Genomic DNA, 17,500 nt, shown 5'->3' on the forward strand with positions numbered 1-17,500 from the left:
ATATATATGTGTGTACTCACCTAGTTGTACTCACCTAGTTGAGGTTGCGGGGGTCGAGTCCGAGCTCCTGGCCCCGCCTCTTCACTGATCGCTACTAGGTCACTCTCCCTGAGCCGTGAGCTTTATCGTACCTCTGCTTAAAGCTATGTATGGATCCTGCCTCCACTACATCGCTTCCCAAACTATTCCACTTACTGACTACTCTGTGGCTGAAGAAATACTTCCTAACATCCCTGTGATTCATCTGTGTCTTTAGCTTCCAACTGTGTCCCCTTGTTACTGTGTCCAATCTCTGGAACATCCTGTTTTTGTCCACCTTGTCAATTCCTCTCAGTATTTTGTATGTCGTTATCATGTCCCCCCTATCTCTCCTGTCCTCCAGTGTCGTCAGGTTGATTTCCCTTAACCTCTCCTCGTAGGACATACCTCTTAGCTCTGGGACTAGTCTTGTTGCAAACCTTTGCACTTTCTCTAGTTTCTTTACGTGCTTGGCTAGGTGTGGGTTCCAAACTGGTGCCGCATACTCCAATATGGGCCTAACGTATACGGTGTACAGGGTCCTGAACGATTCCTTATTAAGATGTCGGAATGCTGTTCTGAGGTTTGCTAGGCGCCCATATGCTGCAGCAGTTATTTGGTTGATGTGCGCTTCAGGAGATGTGCCTGGTGTTATACTCACCCCAAGATCTTTTTCCTTGAGTGAGGTTTGTAGTCTCTGACCCCCTAGACTGTACTCCGTCTGCGGCCTTCTTTGCCCTTCCCCAATCTTCATGACTTTGCACTTGGTGGGATTGAACTCCAGGAGCCAATTGCTGGACCAGTTCTGCAGCCTGTCCAGATCCCTTTGTAGTTCTGCCTGGTCTTCGATCGAGTGTATTCTTCTCATCAACTTCACGTCATCTGCAAACAGGGACACCTCAGAGTCTATTCCTTCCGTCATGTCGTTCACAAATACCAGAAACAGCACTGGTCCTAGGACTGACCCCTGCGGGACCCCGCTGGTCACAGGTGCCCACTCTGACACCTCGCCACGTACCATGACTCGCTGCTGTCTTCCTGACAAGTATTCCCTGATCCATTGTAGTGCCTTCCCTGTTATCCCTGCTTGTGTGTGTGTGTGTGTGTGTGTGTGTGTGTGTGTGTGTGTGTGTGTGTGTGTGTGTGTGTGTGTGTCGTGCCGAATATGTAAAACTGGTCAATTAGCAAGAACTCATTTAAAATTAAGTCCTTTCTGAAATTTTCTCTCATACGTTTAAAGACATATTTTTTTCATTAATGTTAATGTAAAAATTTTTAATTTTGCACCAAAAGAATCTTAGAAAACTTACCTAACCTTATTATAACAAGAGCAATTTATTTTAGCCTAACCTAACTAAATATATTTTAAATGCGTTTACAATAATTTAGTACTAAACAAACGTAATCAAATATATTTTTTTCGTTAGGTTCAGAATTATTTTGGCGAAATTATTGCATACACAAATTTTCACTTGTCTAATATGGCAAGATGAGCGTTGCTATTTAAGCCAAAATGGCAAGTTCTGCCTATTCGGCACGACATATATATATATATATATATATATATATATATATATATATATATATATATATATATATATATATATATATATATATATATATATATAACCCCATCAGTTGTCTACCACCTAGTCAGGATAACTCAAAAATGGAAACTTTTACCATTATTCGTTCAAATGAAGTCTTTCCTGAAGTGCGCAGACGTCACACTGTACTGCAACATCGCCACCCTCCCTTCAGAGTGTAGGCACTGTACTTCCCACCTCCAGAACTTAAGCTCGTCCAAGCGGTTTCCCTGAATCCCTTCATAAATGGTACCCTATTCACACTCCAACAGTAAGTCAAATCCCTAAAACCACTCGTCTCCACTCACCCACGTCTAACGTTCTGACATGTCTGCTGAGTGTTTAATCTCCTACCCCTTAAAACCTCCTTCACACCCTCCCTTCACCCCCTCCTCCCTTTCCTTCCACCCCAGTTTTATACTTCCTCTTAGTCCTCCTCCTCCGTTCCATCCTTTCCAAATAACCAAACCCCCTCAACAACCCGTCCTTTGCCTTCTAAACAATAACTTTCGTCTTCAAATTTCTGAAGTCAAACCTGACATCACTGCCTACAGCCTCGTCCTCACTGCAATATTTTAAAGCCCATGTCTCCACTGATATACTTCTTCACCCGACAAACATGCTCAACATTCCACCTACCATGTTTCTTCGTCTGTTTTGTGATTCACTTCGTCTTTCACAGACCCATCTGCCGACACGTCCACTTCCAAATATCTAAATAGAATAATAATTTCCTCTTCACTCCATACTAACATTTTGTTACCCTCATCACCTTGCTCCTTTCTGTGTTCAGTTTTAATTTCCTTATTTTAAAGACCCTCCCTAACTCGTCCACCAATCAGTGTAACTTCTCTTCAGAATCTCCTAAAATAACTGTATCTTCGGCAAAGAGCATCGGTGGCAACTCCTAATTCGCGCCAGATTCATTAATGTTTAATTCCACATTTCTTCCCAACACCCCAGCATTCACTTCTTTTACAACCCCATCTACGAGTATATTAAAATAAGTATGGTGGCATCACACATCCCTACCTAAGCTCTACTTTTACTGGACAATGATCCTCTTCTCTTCCACATACCCTAACCTCAGCCTCACTCTCCTAATAGAAACTCAAGACTCCTATCACCTCTACTATACGTACATATGCAACATCTCGTTTACCCACCGACGTCATTCTTCTTGTACTCCATCCACTATTACTCTCACTGTAGCTACCACTAAATAACTGAGCTCGTGGTTCAGTTGATATCGTTCTTCAGAGCCGGGGATCGATCTCGCTACGGGTGAAACGTTGGGTATATTCTTTTACACCTGTTGCTTCTGTTCACCTAGCAGTAAGTGGGTAACTGGGTGTTAGTCGACTGTTGTGAGTCACATGCTGGGGAAGATGAGTAAAGAACCTCGGTGGATATAAGAGAGGGAGTCCCCGATGATGCACCGATTTTATTGGTTAAAAAAACCACAACGAAATCTTACCTTACGAGTTGACATATCAGTCGCTGCTCTGAAAACACCCACATCAACAACTCTACCCGTCAGTCTCTTCTTCGCTAATAGTCTAGCGAACTGCTGTCATTGAGCAGTATATCATATTTCGCAAACTTATTTATCCCCTTTTTCTTAAAATAAATTAGAGGGGTTCCCCTGTTATCATTTACCACTGACATTCCAAACTTAACTGCTACGTTAGTTACAACATTCTCTCCCTAAAGTGTTAGTGTTTAGGTCCCCTACAAGATTTATTCTCTCACTTCGTTCAAAACTCCCTAAACATTCACTTAACACTTCCTAAAATGTCTCTATATATATAGTGGCGCTAGCTAATTACCGTCCAGTGGTAACTGCCAAAAAAATAATATTTCTTTGCAAAGGTTACAATATGTGTTTACATTTCATAATTTGATTGGTACAAAGAAAGCTGCTATTATTCCGAGGCATTTCGGGCAAGACTACTCAAGTTAAGACAAATTTCAAATATTCAGTATTTTCAAAATATTTATTTTTTTTTTTTTTTGCCACTGGTTAAATACCCCCGGTATAAACTCATTTACTTACGCAGGCGGTAATCAACTTCTAATATTTCCTGGCTTGAAAATATCGCATTTCACCCATTTTTCCTGGACTGGCACCGGCTGGAATGTTGCCCTCTCACCGTGGTCTCATGTTACACACGCTCTTATTGCTCATTCTGTCCACACTTCATGTTACAGACTCCGCTAGTGTCAGGTGGATACATAGGTCATGCTACAGGTACACCAGCTGGTTATTTTATACCTTGCTCGTGTTACACAGCTTCCTCAATGACACACACAGCAAGAGTGGCTATTATTGACTCTCAGTCGCTGTTGAAGCACAGTATGCCTTCCTCTTTCCATCATTTATACTCCTTCCGTTTCTCTCTTTCTATAACCCTCCATCTCTCTCTCTCTCTCTCTACCCTCCACTTCTCTCCCTATCCCAGGGGTTCTTAACCGAGGGTATCCATAGCTCCTGGGATATGGGAACTAAATAATGGGGGTATGGGACTCGATCTGAACAATTAAAAAGAAGTTATTGTTAGATTAGAATAAAGTATGGGCTGTTTTGTTGCTAGCTACCCATACGTCAAGTAAAACAATGACATCTTTTGTTGCTAGCTACCCATACGTCAAGTAAAACATTGACATCTTTTGAAGTCATATTGGTATCTAATAAGACTGGTGATGATTTCCACAGTCTGGGGAATGAAGTATAGGAACTTACCAGGCAATCCATTGGTGGTCTAATCATGAAAAGGTTAAGTACTCCTGTACCCTTGGTTTATACCATCTCTCGAGTTATTTCTCTATCTCCTAAGTGATAGTACCTAACGAACTCTTGCTGGATTATCCTACTGAAGTCTCCCAGCTCGAGCTGGTAATAGTGAAATCTCCCGGTTCAGGCTGACACTACTGAAGTCTCCCAGGTCAAGCTGACACTATTGAAGTCTCCCAGCTCAGGTTGAGTGTTTTTGTGATACATCATAATCTACACTTAGAAAATCCTGGAAGGAATGGTCCCGAATCTGCACACAGAAATCACTCCCTACAAAAAAGACTAGGCAGGCGATGCAAAATACCCCCATTTAAAAGTAGGGGCGCCATTGGTACACTAAGAGAAAACACCATAAGTGTCCGGGGCCCAAGACTATTCAATAGCCTCCCACCAAGCATAAGGGGAATTACCAATAAACCCCTGGCTGCCTTCAAGAGAGAGCTGGAGAGATATCTAAAGTCAGTGCCGGATCAGCCGAGCTGTGGTTCGTACGTTGGACTGCGTGCGGCCAGCAGTAACAGCCTGGTTGATCAGACCCTGATCCACCGGGAGGCCTGGTCGTGGACCGGGCCGCGGGGGCGTTAATTCCCGGAATAACCTCCAGGTTGTGTGTGTAACTCTCACAATCACGGCAGTGTTAATGTTTTATATATATATATATATATATACGTATATATATATATATATATATATATATATATATATATATATATATATATATATATATATATATATATATATATATATATATATATATATATATATATATATGTAGCATTTGCATGCAACTAAAAGAGTATATTAGGTTGCCGCCTTTTTGATCGTGTCAAAGGGATATAGTATACACAGAGAAGAGTATGTCAGTGTATATACATGGTATATATAGTATTCTTGAGTGGTGGTTCACAGCTTATATGAGCCTTAATGACCCTTGTGTTGTAAATAGACTTTGAAACCCATTAAACCAACCAGTCTTACCGCGAACTCCGCCGACCAGTGCCGACCACACCACTGAACGGTTCATTACTTCGCGGAAGACATGTGTCAGGTGATTCTCCCTGACGTGGGCAACAACAATGTGCAGAACCAAGACCGAAGCAAGCCTCGTCTCCAAGAGCTGATGACTGATCCTCGGTCACCCAGAATCAAGCTTCGTCATTGAGAGCTGATGACTGATCCTCGGTCACCCAGAATCAAGCTGCGTCACTGAGAGCTGATGACTGATCCTCGGTCACCCAGAATCAAGCTGCGTCACTGAGAGCTGATGACTGATCCTCGGTCACCCAGAATCAAGCTTCGTCAATGAGAGCCGATGACCGATCCTCGGTCACCCAGAATCAAGCTTCGTCACTGAGAGCTGATGACTGATCCTCGGTCACCCAACCCTAACGTCAACACATCTCCCACAAGTGCAGCCTCTTACACAAATGTACTTTCTTCGTGGACCAACCACCTCAGCTTCTCTCTGGAAACACTCCTTGACGTGGACAGACTGTGTCATAACGCCAGTAAATGGGGAGAAACTTAGAAGCTGCTGGGAATATTCCAGTGCAAGGGTAGGGGAAAGTGGCTCCTTTTTTTCCACCTACAACGTTCCATAATAAATATTACTGAGAGCTGAAGGGGGGAAGTAACGGGGATGTTTTCTTTGATGCTATTTATAGGCTTCTAATAAAAAGGCAATAACGCGGCGTTGAAGCTCTCTGGTCGGAGGTAATATTGATTCGTTAGTGATCGTGGAAATGCAAGGTTAGTGGGGGACCTGTAACACTAAACAGAGCCGTTAGTGTTTAGGATTGGGAATGTGTGTCTTTATAATCATTCCCACAATGATTGAGGTACTCAATGTATATGTAACGTGTGGAGGAGACCGAGTCTCTAAGCCGTCACTAGTGACTCTAGCCACTACATGCTGCTCACACTGACCTTGTGTCCACACTCATATACGTATATGCTTAACAATTCCCAAACAGGCGAAATTATTAACAAATATTATATCTACGTCAACAGCAGGACTCAGACCTGTAAACTCTGATGCAGAATTTGCAGGTTCGAGTCCTTCTGTAGACGTACAGGTAATGTATATTATACATATATATATATATATATATATATATATATATATATATATATATATATATATATATATATATATATATATATATATATATATATATATATATATACATACATATATATATATATATATATATATATATATATATATATATATATATATATATATATATATATATATATATATATATATATATATATATATGTCGTGCCGAATATGTAAAACTGGTCAATTAGCAAGAACTCATTTAAAATTAAATCCTCTCTAAAAAAAATTCTTATACGTTTAAAGATATATTTTTTTCATTAATGTTAATGTAAAAATTTATAATTTTGCACTAAAAGAATCTTAGAAAACTTACCTAACCTTATCATAACGAGAGTAATTTATTTTAGCCTAACCCAACTAAATATACTTTAGATTTGTTTACAATAATTTAATACTAAACAAACACAGTGAAATATATTTTTTTTGTTAGTTTAAGGATGATTTTGGCGAAATTATTGCATACACAAATTTTCGCTTGTCCTATATGGCAAGGTGAGCGTTGGTATTTAAGCCAAGATCGCAAGTTCTGCCTATTCGGCACGACATATATATATATATATATATATATATATATATATATATATATATATATATATATATATATATATATATATATATATATATATATGTATGTATGTGTGTGTGTTACCATTTTGTCCTAGGCACATGTCGATGAGACACTAGGCCTGGTGTATGTGTATGTGTGTGTGTGTGTGTGTGTGTGTGTGTGTGTGTGTGTGTGTGTGTGTGTGTGTGTGTGTGTCTACACACTCAAAATGAGTGTAAATGAGAAGGTATTGTGTTCACACACACGCTTATATCGACCATAAGATATGATCCCAGTCATCCTGGACAGGAGAGAAGGAAACCTCACACACACACACACACACACACACACACACACACACACACACACACACACACACACACACACATAATATATGATAAAGCTCATGGAACAGGAAGAATGACCTAGTAGCGACCAGTGAAGAGGCGGGATCAGGAGCTGTAACTCGACCCCTGCAACCACAACTAGTTGAGTACAACTAGGTGAGTACACACAATCATCAGAAATCATCCTGGAGTGGACAGAAGAAAGTCTTGACGGTGACTGACCTGTGGAGACAATAAACGAGAGTTTTACCCTAAAAGCTGATTTTAGAATGTAATTTTTTCATTACTATGCTAATACACACGACGTCTGCCTGACAGGAAAGCTTTATCAAGGCTCAGAGATCATTATTAAACTCATGAGAGGGAGCGCTAAACACACGAGGAGAGTGCTAAACACACGAGGAGAGTGCTAAACACACGAGGAGAGCGCTAAACACACGAGGAGAGTGCTAAACACACGAGGAGAGTGCTAAACACACGAGGAGAGTGATAAACACACGAGGAGAGTGCTAAACACACGAGGAGAGCGCTAAACACACGAGGAGAGTGCTAAACACACGAGGAGAGTGATAAACACACGAGGAGAGTGCTAAACACACGAGGAGAGTGCTAAACACACGAGGAGAGTGCTAAACACACGAGGAGAGTGCTAAACACACGAGGAGAGTGCTAAACACACGAGGAGAGTGCTAAACACACGAGGAGAGTGCTAAACACACGAGGAGAGTGCTAAACACACGAGGAGAGTGCTAAACACACGAGGAGAGTGCTAAACACACGAGGAGAGTGCTAAACACACGAGGAGAGCGCTAAACACACGAGGAGAGCGCTAAACACACGAGGAGAGTGCTAAACACACGAGGAGAGCGCTAAACACACGAGGAGAGCGCTAAACACACGAGGAGAGTGCTAAATACACGAGGAGAGCGCTAAACACACGAGGAGAGTGCTAAACACACGAGGAGAGTGCTAAACACACGAGGAGAGTGCTAAACACACGAGGAGAGTGCTAAACACACGAGGAGAGTGCTAAACACACGAGGAGAGTGCTAAACACACGAGGAGAGTGCTAAACACACGAGGAGAGTGCTAAACACACGAGGAGAGTGCTAAACACACGAGGAGAGTGCTAAACACACGAGGAGAGTGCTAAACACACGAGGAGAGCGCTAAACACACGAGGAGAGCGCTAAACACACGAGGAGAGTGCTAAACACACGAGGAGAGCGCTAAACACACGAGGAGAGCGCTAAACACACGAGGAGAGTGCTAAATACACGAGGAGAGCGCTAAACACACGAGGAGAGTGCTAAACACACGAGGAGAGTGCTAAACACACGAGGAGAGTGCTAAACACACGAGGAGAGTGCTAAACACACGAGGAGAGTGCTAAACACACGAGGAGAGTGCTAAACACACGAGGAGAGTGCTAAACACACGAGGAGAGCGCTAAACACACGAGGAGAGCGCTAAACACACGAGGAGAGTGCTAAATACACGAGGAGAGCGCTAAACACACAAGGAGAGCGCTAAACACACGAGGAGAGTGCTAAACACACGAGGAGAGTGATAAACACACGAGGAGAGTGCTAAACACACGAGGAGAGTGATAAACACACGAGGAGAGTGCTAAACACACGAGGAGAGTGCTAAACACACGAGGAGAGTGCTAAACACACGAGGAGAGTGCTAAACACACGAGGAGAGTGCTAAACACACGAGGAGAGTGCTAAACACACGAGGAGAGTGCTAAACACACGAGGAGAGTGCTAAACACACGAGGAGAGCGCTAAACACACGAGGAGAGCGCTAAACACACGAGGAGAGTGCTAAATACACGAGGAGAGCGCTAAACACACAAGGAGAGCGCTAAACACACGAGGAGAGTGCTAAATACACGAGGAGAGTGCTAAACACACGAGGAGAGTGCTAAACACACGAGGAGAGTGATAAACACACGAGGAGAGTGCTAAACACACGAGGAGAGTGCTAAACACACGAGGAGAGTGCTAAACACACGAGGAGAGCGCTAAACACACGAGGAGAGCGCTAAATACACGAGGAGGGCGCTAAACACACGAGGAGAGCGCTAAACACACGAGAAGCGCGTTAAACACACGAGCGCTAAACACACGAAGAGAGAGAGAGCGCTAAACACACGAGGAGAGCGCTAAACACACGAGGAGAGTGCTAAACACACGAGGAGAGCGCTAAACACACGAGGAGAGTGCTAAACACACGAGGAGAGTGCTAAACACACGAGGAGAGCGCTAAACACACGAGGAGAGTGCTAAACACACGAGGAGAGTGCTAAACACACGAGGAGAGCGCTAAACACACGAGGAGAGTGATAAACACACGAGGAGAGCGCTAAACACACGAGGAGAGCGCTAAACACACGAGGAGAGTGATAAACACACGAGGAGAGCGCTAAACACACGAGGAGAGTGCTAAACAAACGAGGAGAGTGATAAACACACGAGGAGAGCGCTAAACACACGAGGAGAGTGATAAACACACGAGGAGAGTGCTAAACACACGAGGACAGCGCTAAACACACGAGGAGAGTGATAAACACACGAGGAGAGCGCTAAACACACGAGGAGAGTGATAAACACACGAGGAGAGCGCTAAACACACGAGGAGAGTGATAAACACACGAGGAGAGCGCTAAACACACGAGGAGAGTGATAAACACACGAGGAGAGCGCTAAACACACGAGGAGAGCGCTAAACACACGAGGAGAGTGATAAACACACGAGGAGAGTGCTAAACACACGAGGAGAGCGCTAAACACACGAGAGCGCTAAATTCATGAGCAGAGCGCTAAACTCACAAGGGCTACACAGCAATTACTAAAGATGTTTCTTGTGGAAGATTTAGAGGACTCCCAGCGCATCTGGTGTTGAAATTAAGGAACGTTCCGTATTGTTTACAATCATGGGGAAGTGAAAAAGAATTCTTCCTCCGTAAGCCATGTGTGTCGTAAGGGGCAACTAAAATTCTGGGAGCAAGGGGCTAGTAACCCCTTCTCCTGTATACATTACTGAATGTAAAAAGAAAAACTTTCGTTTTTCTTTTTAGGTCACCCTGCCTCGGTGGGATACGGCCGGTGTGCTGGAAAAAAATGAATGGAACACGCTAAACCCTTAGGGACCGTGTAGGCCCCTGGGGTAAGGGAGGTAATAAGCCTCGCTCGAAGTAACCGTAGAGTAGCTCCAATTCCGGGGATCACGACCCCTGAGCTCCCTCGTGGAGACGTGACAAAAAAAAAAGATTCTTTGGTTCTCTAACAAATTAATAACTCATGACTTATTAAAATACGGATTATTTATTTTTTTAATTTTATTCATGAGATGTTATACTATACTGATATGTAATTTCTTTGTAGTATACGATTACCATCTTCCCGTTTCTTTTTCTTTCTAGTAGACGGAAGACTAGTGCGTGGTGATCCATTGTGTTATAAGGTTGGGAAACATGTACCTCAAGATGTGTATTTAATTAATCTTATTTTGTGTGTAGGGTAAGCCAGCGGTAGGTCAGGGTGATGTGACGTGAGTTCCAGTGAGCTGGTCACAGTACCACTGAGACCAGTGTCAGGGTGATGTGGCCTGAGCTCCAGTGAGCTGGTCACAGTACCACTGAGACCAGTGTCAGGGTGATGTGACGTGAGTTCCAGTGAGCTGGTCACAGTACCACTGAGACCAGTGTCAGGGTGATATGACGTGAGTTCCAGTGAGCTGGTCACAGCACCACTGAGACCAGTGTCATGGATGGGGGGATAATCTTCATATTCAGCCAGTAAACAAAGTACCGCCCACTTTCCTCGTGTTTATACGCGAGGCTACTTTCATTTCATTGCTTTAACTTTAACTTTATCTGTCGCAGTTGGTTTTCACTCTCGTAAATAATATTTACAATAATTTACATCCGATACTAATATTTTCTCCAGCTTAGCCCCGTCGTTTCTTCTTCCAGAGGTACTAATACACCTCTGTAATTACTCCCCCAGCCGTCTCTTCCAGAGGTACTAATATACCTCTATAATTACTCCCCCAGCCGTCTCTCTCCTACTCTTTGCTACTGTCAAGGGATAAACTACAAAAATATTATTAAAACCCGTAGCCGGCGTGAAATTCATAGCTTCACCCCTGAATTTGCATAATGCAATTTTACAGTGCCCTTAAAGTTGTTTTGTGTGTATATTACATGCAGTGACCTTTTTAACAGTGAGCTCGGCAGCAGCGCTGTATGACACTGTAATGTGTTATTGTGATGTGTTACTGTTGTTATACAGTGAACTCGGCAGCAACACAATGTTCTCTAACACTGTGTTGTGACATAGTGAACTCATCAACAACTCAGGGTGCTGTGACACCTGTTACTGTGTTGTGACACTGTTGTGATACTGTGATGTGACACTATGCTGTGACACTGTTGTGACACTGTTCTGTTCCTGTGTTGTGACACTGTGCTGTGTTCCTGTGTTGTGACACTGTGCTGTGTTCCTGTGTTGTGAAACTGTGCTGTGTTCCTGTGTTGTGACACTGTGCTGTGTTGTGATACAGTGAAGGCGGCAGCAACAAGGGGTATTGTTACGGTGCTGTGTTACTGTGGTGTGACACCTGTCGTGACACAAGTGAATAATGTAGCACTGTATTATTTCGTTGGTGTATTCTTTGTTATTAGAGGAGCCGTAAGTGTGTGTCTGCACTCTGGTGTCTGACACGTGAAGGTGGAGCAGCTGATGATGAGAGCGTGACAACACTACAGAGAGAGAGAGAGAGAGAGAGAGAGAGAGAGAGAGAGAGAGAGAGAGAGAGAGAGAGAGAGAGAGAGAGAGAGAAACTTGGGTACAAAAACATGAACCTCAGAAATGCCTTCATATAAAAGAAGTAATGTTTTCTCCTACTGTCTATTTTAAATATATATATATATATATATATATATATATATATATATATATATATATATATATATAAACTCAAATTAAGTTATAATAAACATCACATACACATTCCAGGAAGGTTTCCTGGACGCCACAATTATTAAGTACAAAAGAAGTGCCGAGGACCCGCTAAGAAAGTTTTTCTTGGGAGTGGTAGATTAATTAGATTTTTTCTTTGCCCACGAGGATGTAGCGAGTGTCTACAACCACTTCAAACTTGAAGACAATTCTTTACGATAGTGTGACTACTAAAGACGGGGACACCATAAACCAGGCTTCTCCAACCCTACTAGTTACTACATAAAAAATGATTTTAATAATTATTAATTTTTGAAGGGGTGGAGGGGTAAGCCAGCGGAAGGCCTCGGTCAGATGACCAAAAGCTCCAGCGGCGGGTCATCATATGACTATGACCCGCGTCAGGAAACACTTGTCCTGTTTCCTGACAAATCTTACCTAACCTAAGAAGTAATCACCATTTGGCCTATATGAACAAAGATATATATATATATATATATATATATATATATATATATATATATATATATATATATATATATATATATATATATATATATATATGCAATAAGATCACAGTAAACAGGTGATTTCAAAATATGCAAAACAACCACTCTGAAAGAATAGAGAAATTCCAAGCGCTTTCGTGACTACTCACATTATCATAGTTCCTTGATAATGTGAGTAGTCACGAAAGCGCTTGGAATTTCTCTATTCTTTCAGAGTGGTTGTTTTGCATATATATATATATATATATATATATATATATATATATATATATATATATATATATATATATATATATATATATATATATATATATATATATATATATATATGTACTATGGCTAAAATAATACGTTTAGTTATTAATTTATTGGTTTTCTTATTCACGGCTAATATGAGTATTAATTTTCACAAATTTAATTGCCTTTCATTAAGCAAAATGTGCTTAAACTGATTGTTTCCAAAGAATGTCCCCCCCCCCTCCCTCTCAAGAATCATTTATAGCACAGAAAAAAAAATCCGGCATATTAGAGTTAACTGAATGAAAAAAAAAATCTTATGAATGTGTTGGTGTAGCAGCCAGGAATTGCTTTAATCTATTGGCTCTGTTAGCCTAGTGAAATGACCAGGACACACCGGGTCAAAGCCTCATTGTTCCGACATAACTCGTCACATGGGGAAGAGGGGGAGGGTCGAATTTTCGAAAAAAAATCAAGCCCCCCCCCCCCGGGATACAGTTACATCACCGTTGATAACAATGCTTTACAATGGCCTCGAAATATAGGTTTGTTAACAGTGGAAATTGCGCACTGATGTTCTGAAGCTAAAAAAAATTATTGTTAGTGTGATAGGTTGCAAAAAAAAAAAAGATGAAAACTTCAGAATATCGGATATTGGTTAATTAGTTTAAGTAAATTTAGTTAGGTTAGTTTCGATTAAGTTTAAACCTAACGAACCAACAGTCAATAACAATTTTAATCTCTAAAAGAGAAGCCATAATTTGACAACACAAAAGGGAAAGTGGAGAATATTTCTTCACGGATAACAGAATATGGCTGAAGTAAATTAAAAAATAGTGTGTCAGATCCAAGGGAATTAATAAAATACATAAAATAATATTACACATCTGTAATGTATTCTTGTAGCTACAGTAGGTTGGTAGGAATTTGTAAATGTGTATGTTAGCGACCCTGCTGGTGTAGCGATGTCCATAACACACACACACACGGGGCCAGGAGCTATGAATCGACCCCTACACTCGCATATAAGTGAGCACACAACCCTGGAGGGAAGGCCAGAATGCTAGTACAACCCTCACCTTAACACTTAATTCACTAATTACTTATTAGCTTAGTCATTTGTCAGCTCACTTGATAGACAGCACTTACTAGCTCACTTGTCACTTACTAGTCAGCTCATTGTGTAGTCACTATACACTTATATCTAGTAACTAGCTTTCCGCAGCAAGTATGTCTGTCTGCTGGTCATCCTATGAGATTAAGGTACTGTAGCACTTCCTAACAAATATATAACACCTCCTAACAAATATCTAACACTTCCTAACAAATATCTAACACTTCCTAACAAATATCTAACACTTCCTAACAAATATCTAACACTTCCTAACAAATATCTAACACTTCCTAACAAATATCTAACACTTCCTAACAAATATCTAACACTTCCTAACAAATATCTAACACTTCCTAACAACTGTCTAACATCTAACAAATATCTAACACTTCCTAACAACTGTCTAACATCTAACAAATATCTAACAGCTCCAAACAAATATCCAACACTTCCTAACAACTGTCTAACATCTAACAAATATCTAACAGCTCCAAACAAATATCTAACACTTCCTAACAACTGTCTAACATCTAACAAATATCTAACAGCTCCAAACAAATATCCAACACTTCCTAACAACTGTCTAACATCTAACAAATATCTAACAGCTCCAAACAAATATCTAACACTTCCTAACAACTGTCTAACATCTAACAAATATCTAACAGCTCCAAACAAATATCCAACACTTCCTAACAAATGTCTAAATATCTAACACTTCCTAACAAATATAGAACACTTCTTAACAACTCTCCAATTTTCTGCGGAGATGACTTACTTAGGTTTCAAGCCTAGCTACTGCACGAGTCACTAAGGCTACATGTTAACCATACACTAAACATCAAAAATATTTTGATCTCCAGTAAGAAAAATGGTTATAATTATAACCATATTTTTTAAAGCGGTAAGCTGGTGGAAGGCCTCGGTCAGATGACCAAAACGTCCAGCTGCGGGTCATCATATGACTAAGACCCGCGTCAAGAAACACATGTACTGTATCACCTGGTATATATTTTTTTCTCGGTAAGATATAATTTTGTTTTTTATCGAAATTTAACCCTTTATTATTTTAGCATAGCATTAAAGCGATTTTTTTTCTGTGTAGACAGTTTGTATTTAGATAAAAGTTTTATATTCATGACTTCTAGTGTTACATATAAAAACTTTATGTACTCGTTAACCCTTATTACTGACTATTTACATAAACACACGCACAGGAAAATGTTTTTACTAATATTTTTTTAACAATTTTAATGTATATAGTTATGCTCGCTTTATATATATATATATATATATATATATATATATATATATATATATATATATATATATATATATATATATATATATATATATATATTTTCAGATTGACGATGACTGCGGGAGGGGTGTATAGCGCCTTCCTGGTAGGCCTGGTACTCTCTCAGGTTCTAGGCCTTCCCCAGCCCCCAGCCTCCAACCGTGGTATGTCTTCCCTTGGCCTACCTCAGCTTTTCCCTGCAATGTTTAAGAAGTAACTCAACACGTCGTGTCTGTCTATCGGACTGACTGTCTGACTCGCTGGTCAATCCAATTGTCCTTGTCCACACATCACCTCTCGGGAATAGGCTCATATATTTTATATCTTCTTTGTTATCAAACACTCAGAGGATTAAACGTGGATAGGAAAATGTCGTCCATCCAATACGGCGCAAGTTGTCAATGGCCCTATAAACCGAAATAAGTCAATTCGGCGTAAATTATCAGTTGCCTTATTATTATTATTATTATAATCAAGGGGGAAGCGCTAAACCCGGAGGATTATACAGCGCAGTTGCCTTATAAAAAAAAATATACATTATTTCAGTAATTTAACAAAGTCAAAATTAAAAGAGATTTAGCAAAAAAAAAAAAAATGGATAAAGTACTTAGAAAAACCTAACTGGCAACTACGTGAATAAAATATGTTTTTTGCAAAGAAAAAAACGAGGGGATTTTCGTTCTAAATTTAGAAGTTAAAATCTCGTCACGGCTGAGAAAACAGCAAAAAAAAAAAAGTCTTCCCGCCTGTGACGCTTAGCAAGATTAATCTTTAAAGTTTTTGTCGGTGAGTCCTCCCGTCCGCCGTTATGGTCGGCGTGTCCTCCCGTCCACCGCGATGGTCTGAGTCCTCCCGTCCACCGCGATGGTCAGTGAGTCTTCCCGTACACCGCGATGGTCAGTGAGTGAACATTAAAATGGTATAAAATACCGACAGGTTGTTAGGTAAGACACATATGCAACAGTTAGGTATCTTTATTTCGAAACGTTTCGCCTACACAGTAGGCTTCTTCAGTCGAGTACAGAAAAGTTGATAGAAGCAGAAGATACTTGAAGACGATGTAATCAGTCCATCACCCTTTAAGGGTGATGGACTGATTACATCGTCTTCAAGTATCTTCTGCTTCTATCAACTTTTCTGTACTCGACTGAAGAAGCCTACTGTGTAGGCGAAACGTTTCGAAATAAAGATACCTAACTGTTGCATATGTGTCTTACCTAACAACATGGTCAGTGAGTCCTCCCGTCCACCGCGATGGTCAGTGAGTCCTCCCGTCCACCGCGATGGTCAGCGAGTCCTCCCGTCCGCCGCGATGGTCAGTGAGCCCTCCCGTCCACCGCGATGGTCAGTGAGTCCTCCCGTCCACTGCGATGATTGGCGAGTCCTCCCGACCAACGTTACCACTACTAGTACCACCTGAGCCACTACCACACAAGGTCAATGACTACTACTAAGAAAACCCACCACAACCATTGCCATTACCACCACCACTTATAGCTGTCATCGTCGCTACCACCATCACCCACTACTATCGATCTCATTCTTGGCACTCCTCCAAGGTCCTGTCATCTTCCAGGTGGTCAGTTCGTCTCAGATTTCAATCTTCCATTCTTAAGCAACCAGTCTTAATGTTCAGCATAATCAGACCAGTGGAATGTACCACTGGTCCAGTGGGAGGCATCCCTGGTCCACCTGAACTAGACCGGTGGAAGGTATCTCTGGTCACCTCTCCGAAATGCTTGCCTACGAAGTTACTTTATTGTAGACAAAGCAGTTTAGGTCACACCTCCTCAAGGTAGCATCAGTGTAAGTCTGGATCACACCTCAGTGTAATAGCATCACTGGAGGTGAGGACACACCTCAGTATGGCGATGGTACTCTCATACCTTACCTGCTCATTCCAAACAATATTATTGCAATATTGCTAGCTCCCTATGTTAACACCGAGTGTTT

The 17,500-nt window shown here is 41.2% G+C and overlaps 1 protein-coding gene across 2 annotated transcripts in view; it reads left to right on the forward strand.

Annotated features, from left to right (window-relative positions):
* Positions 1–17,500, forward strand: part of LOC128685069 (uncharacterized) — a 58,156-nt gene that overhangs the window by 12,854 nt on the left and 27,802 nt on the right. For both annotated transcript variants that reach the window (XM_053771538.2, XM_053771539.2), the window contains exon 2: positions 15,614–15,711. In XM_053771538.2, coding sequence (XP_053627513.2) covers positions 15,621–15,711 — 91 coding nt within the window. In that variant the 5' untranslated portion in view covers positions 15,614–15,620. The remainder of the gene's footprint in view (positions 1–15,613; positions 15,712–17,500) is intronic.

The sequence above is a fragment of the Cherax quadricarinatus genome, chromosome 5 (assembly GCF_038502225.1).
Source record: "Cherax quadricarinatus isolate ZL_2023a chromosome 5, ASM3850222v1, whole genome shotgun sequence".
Lineage (NCBI taxonomy): Eukaryota > Metazoa > Arthropoda > Malacostraca > Decapoda > Parastacidae > Cherax > Cherax quadricarinatus.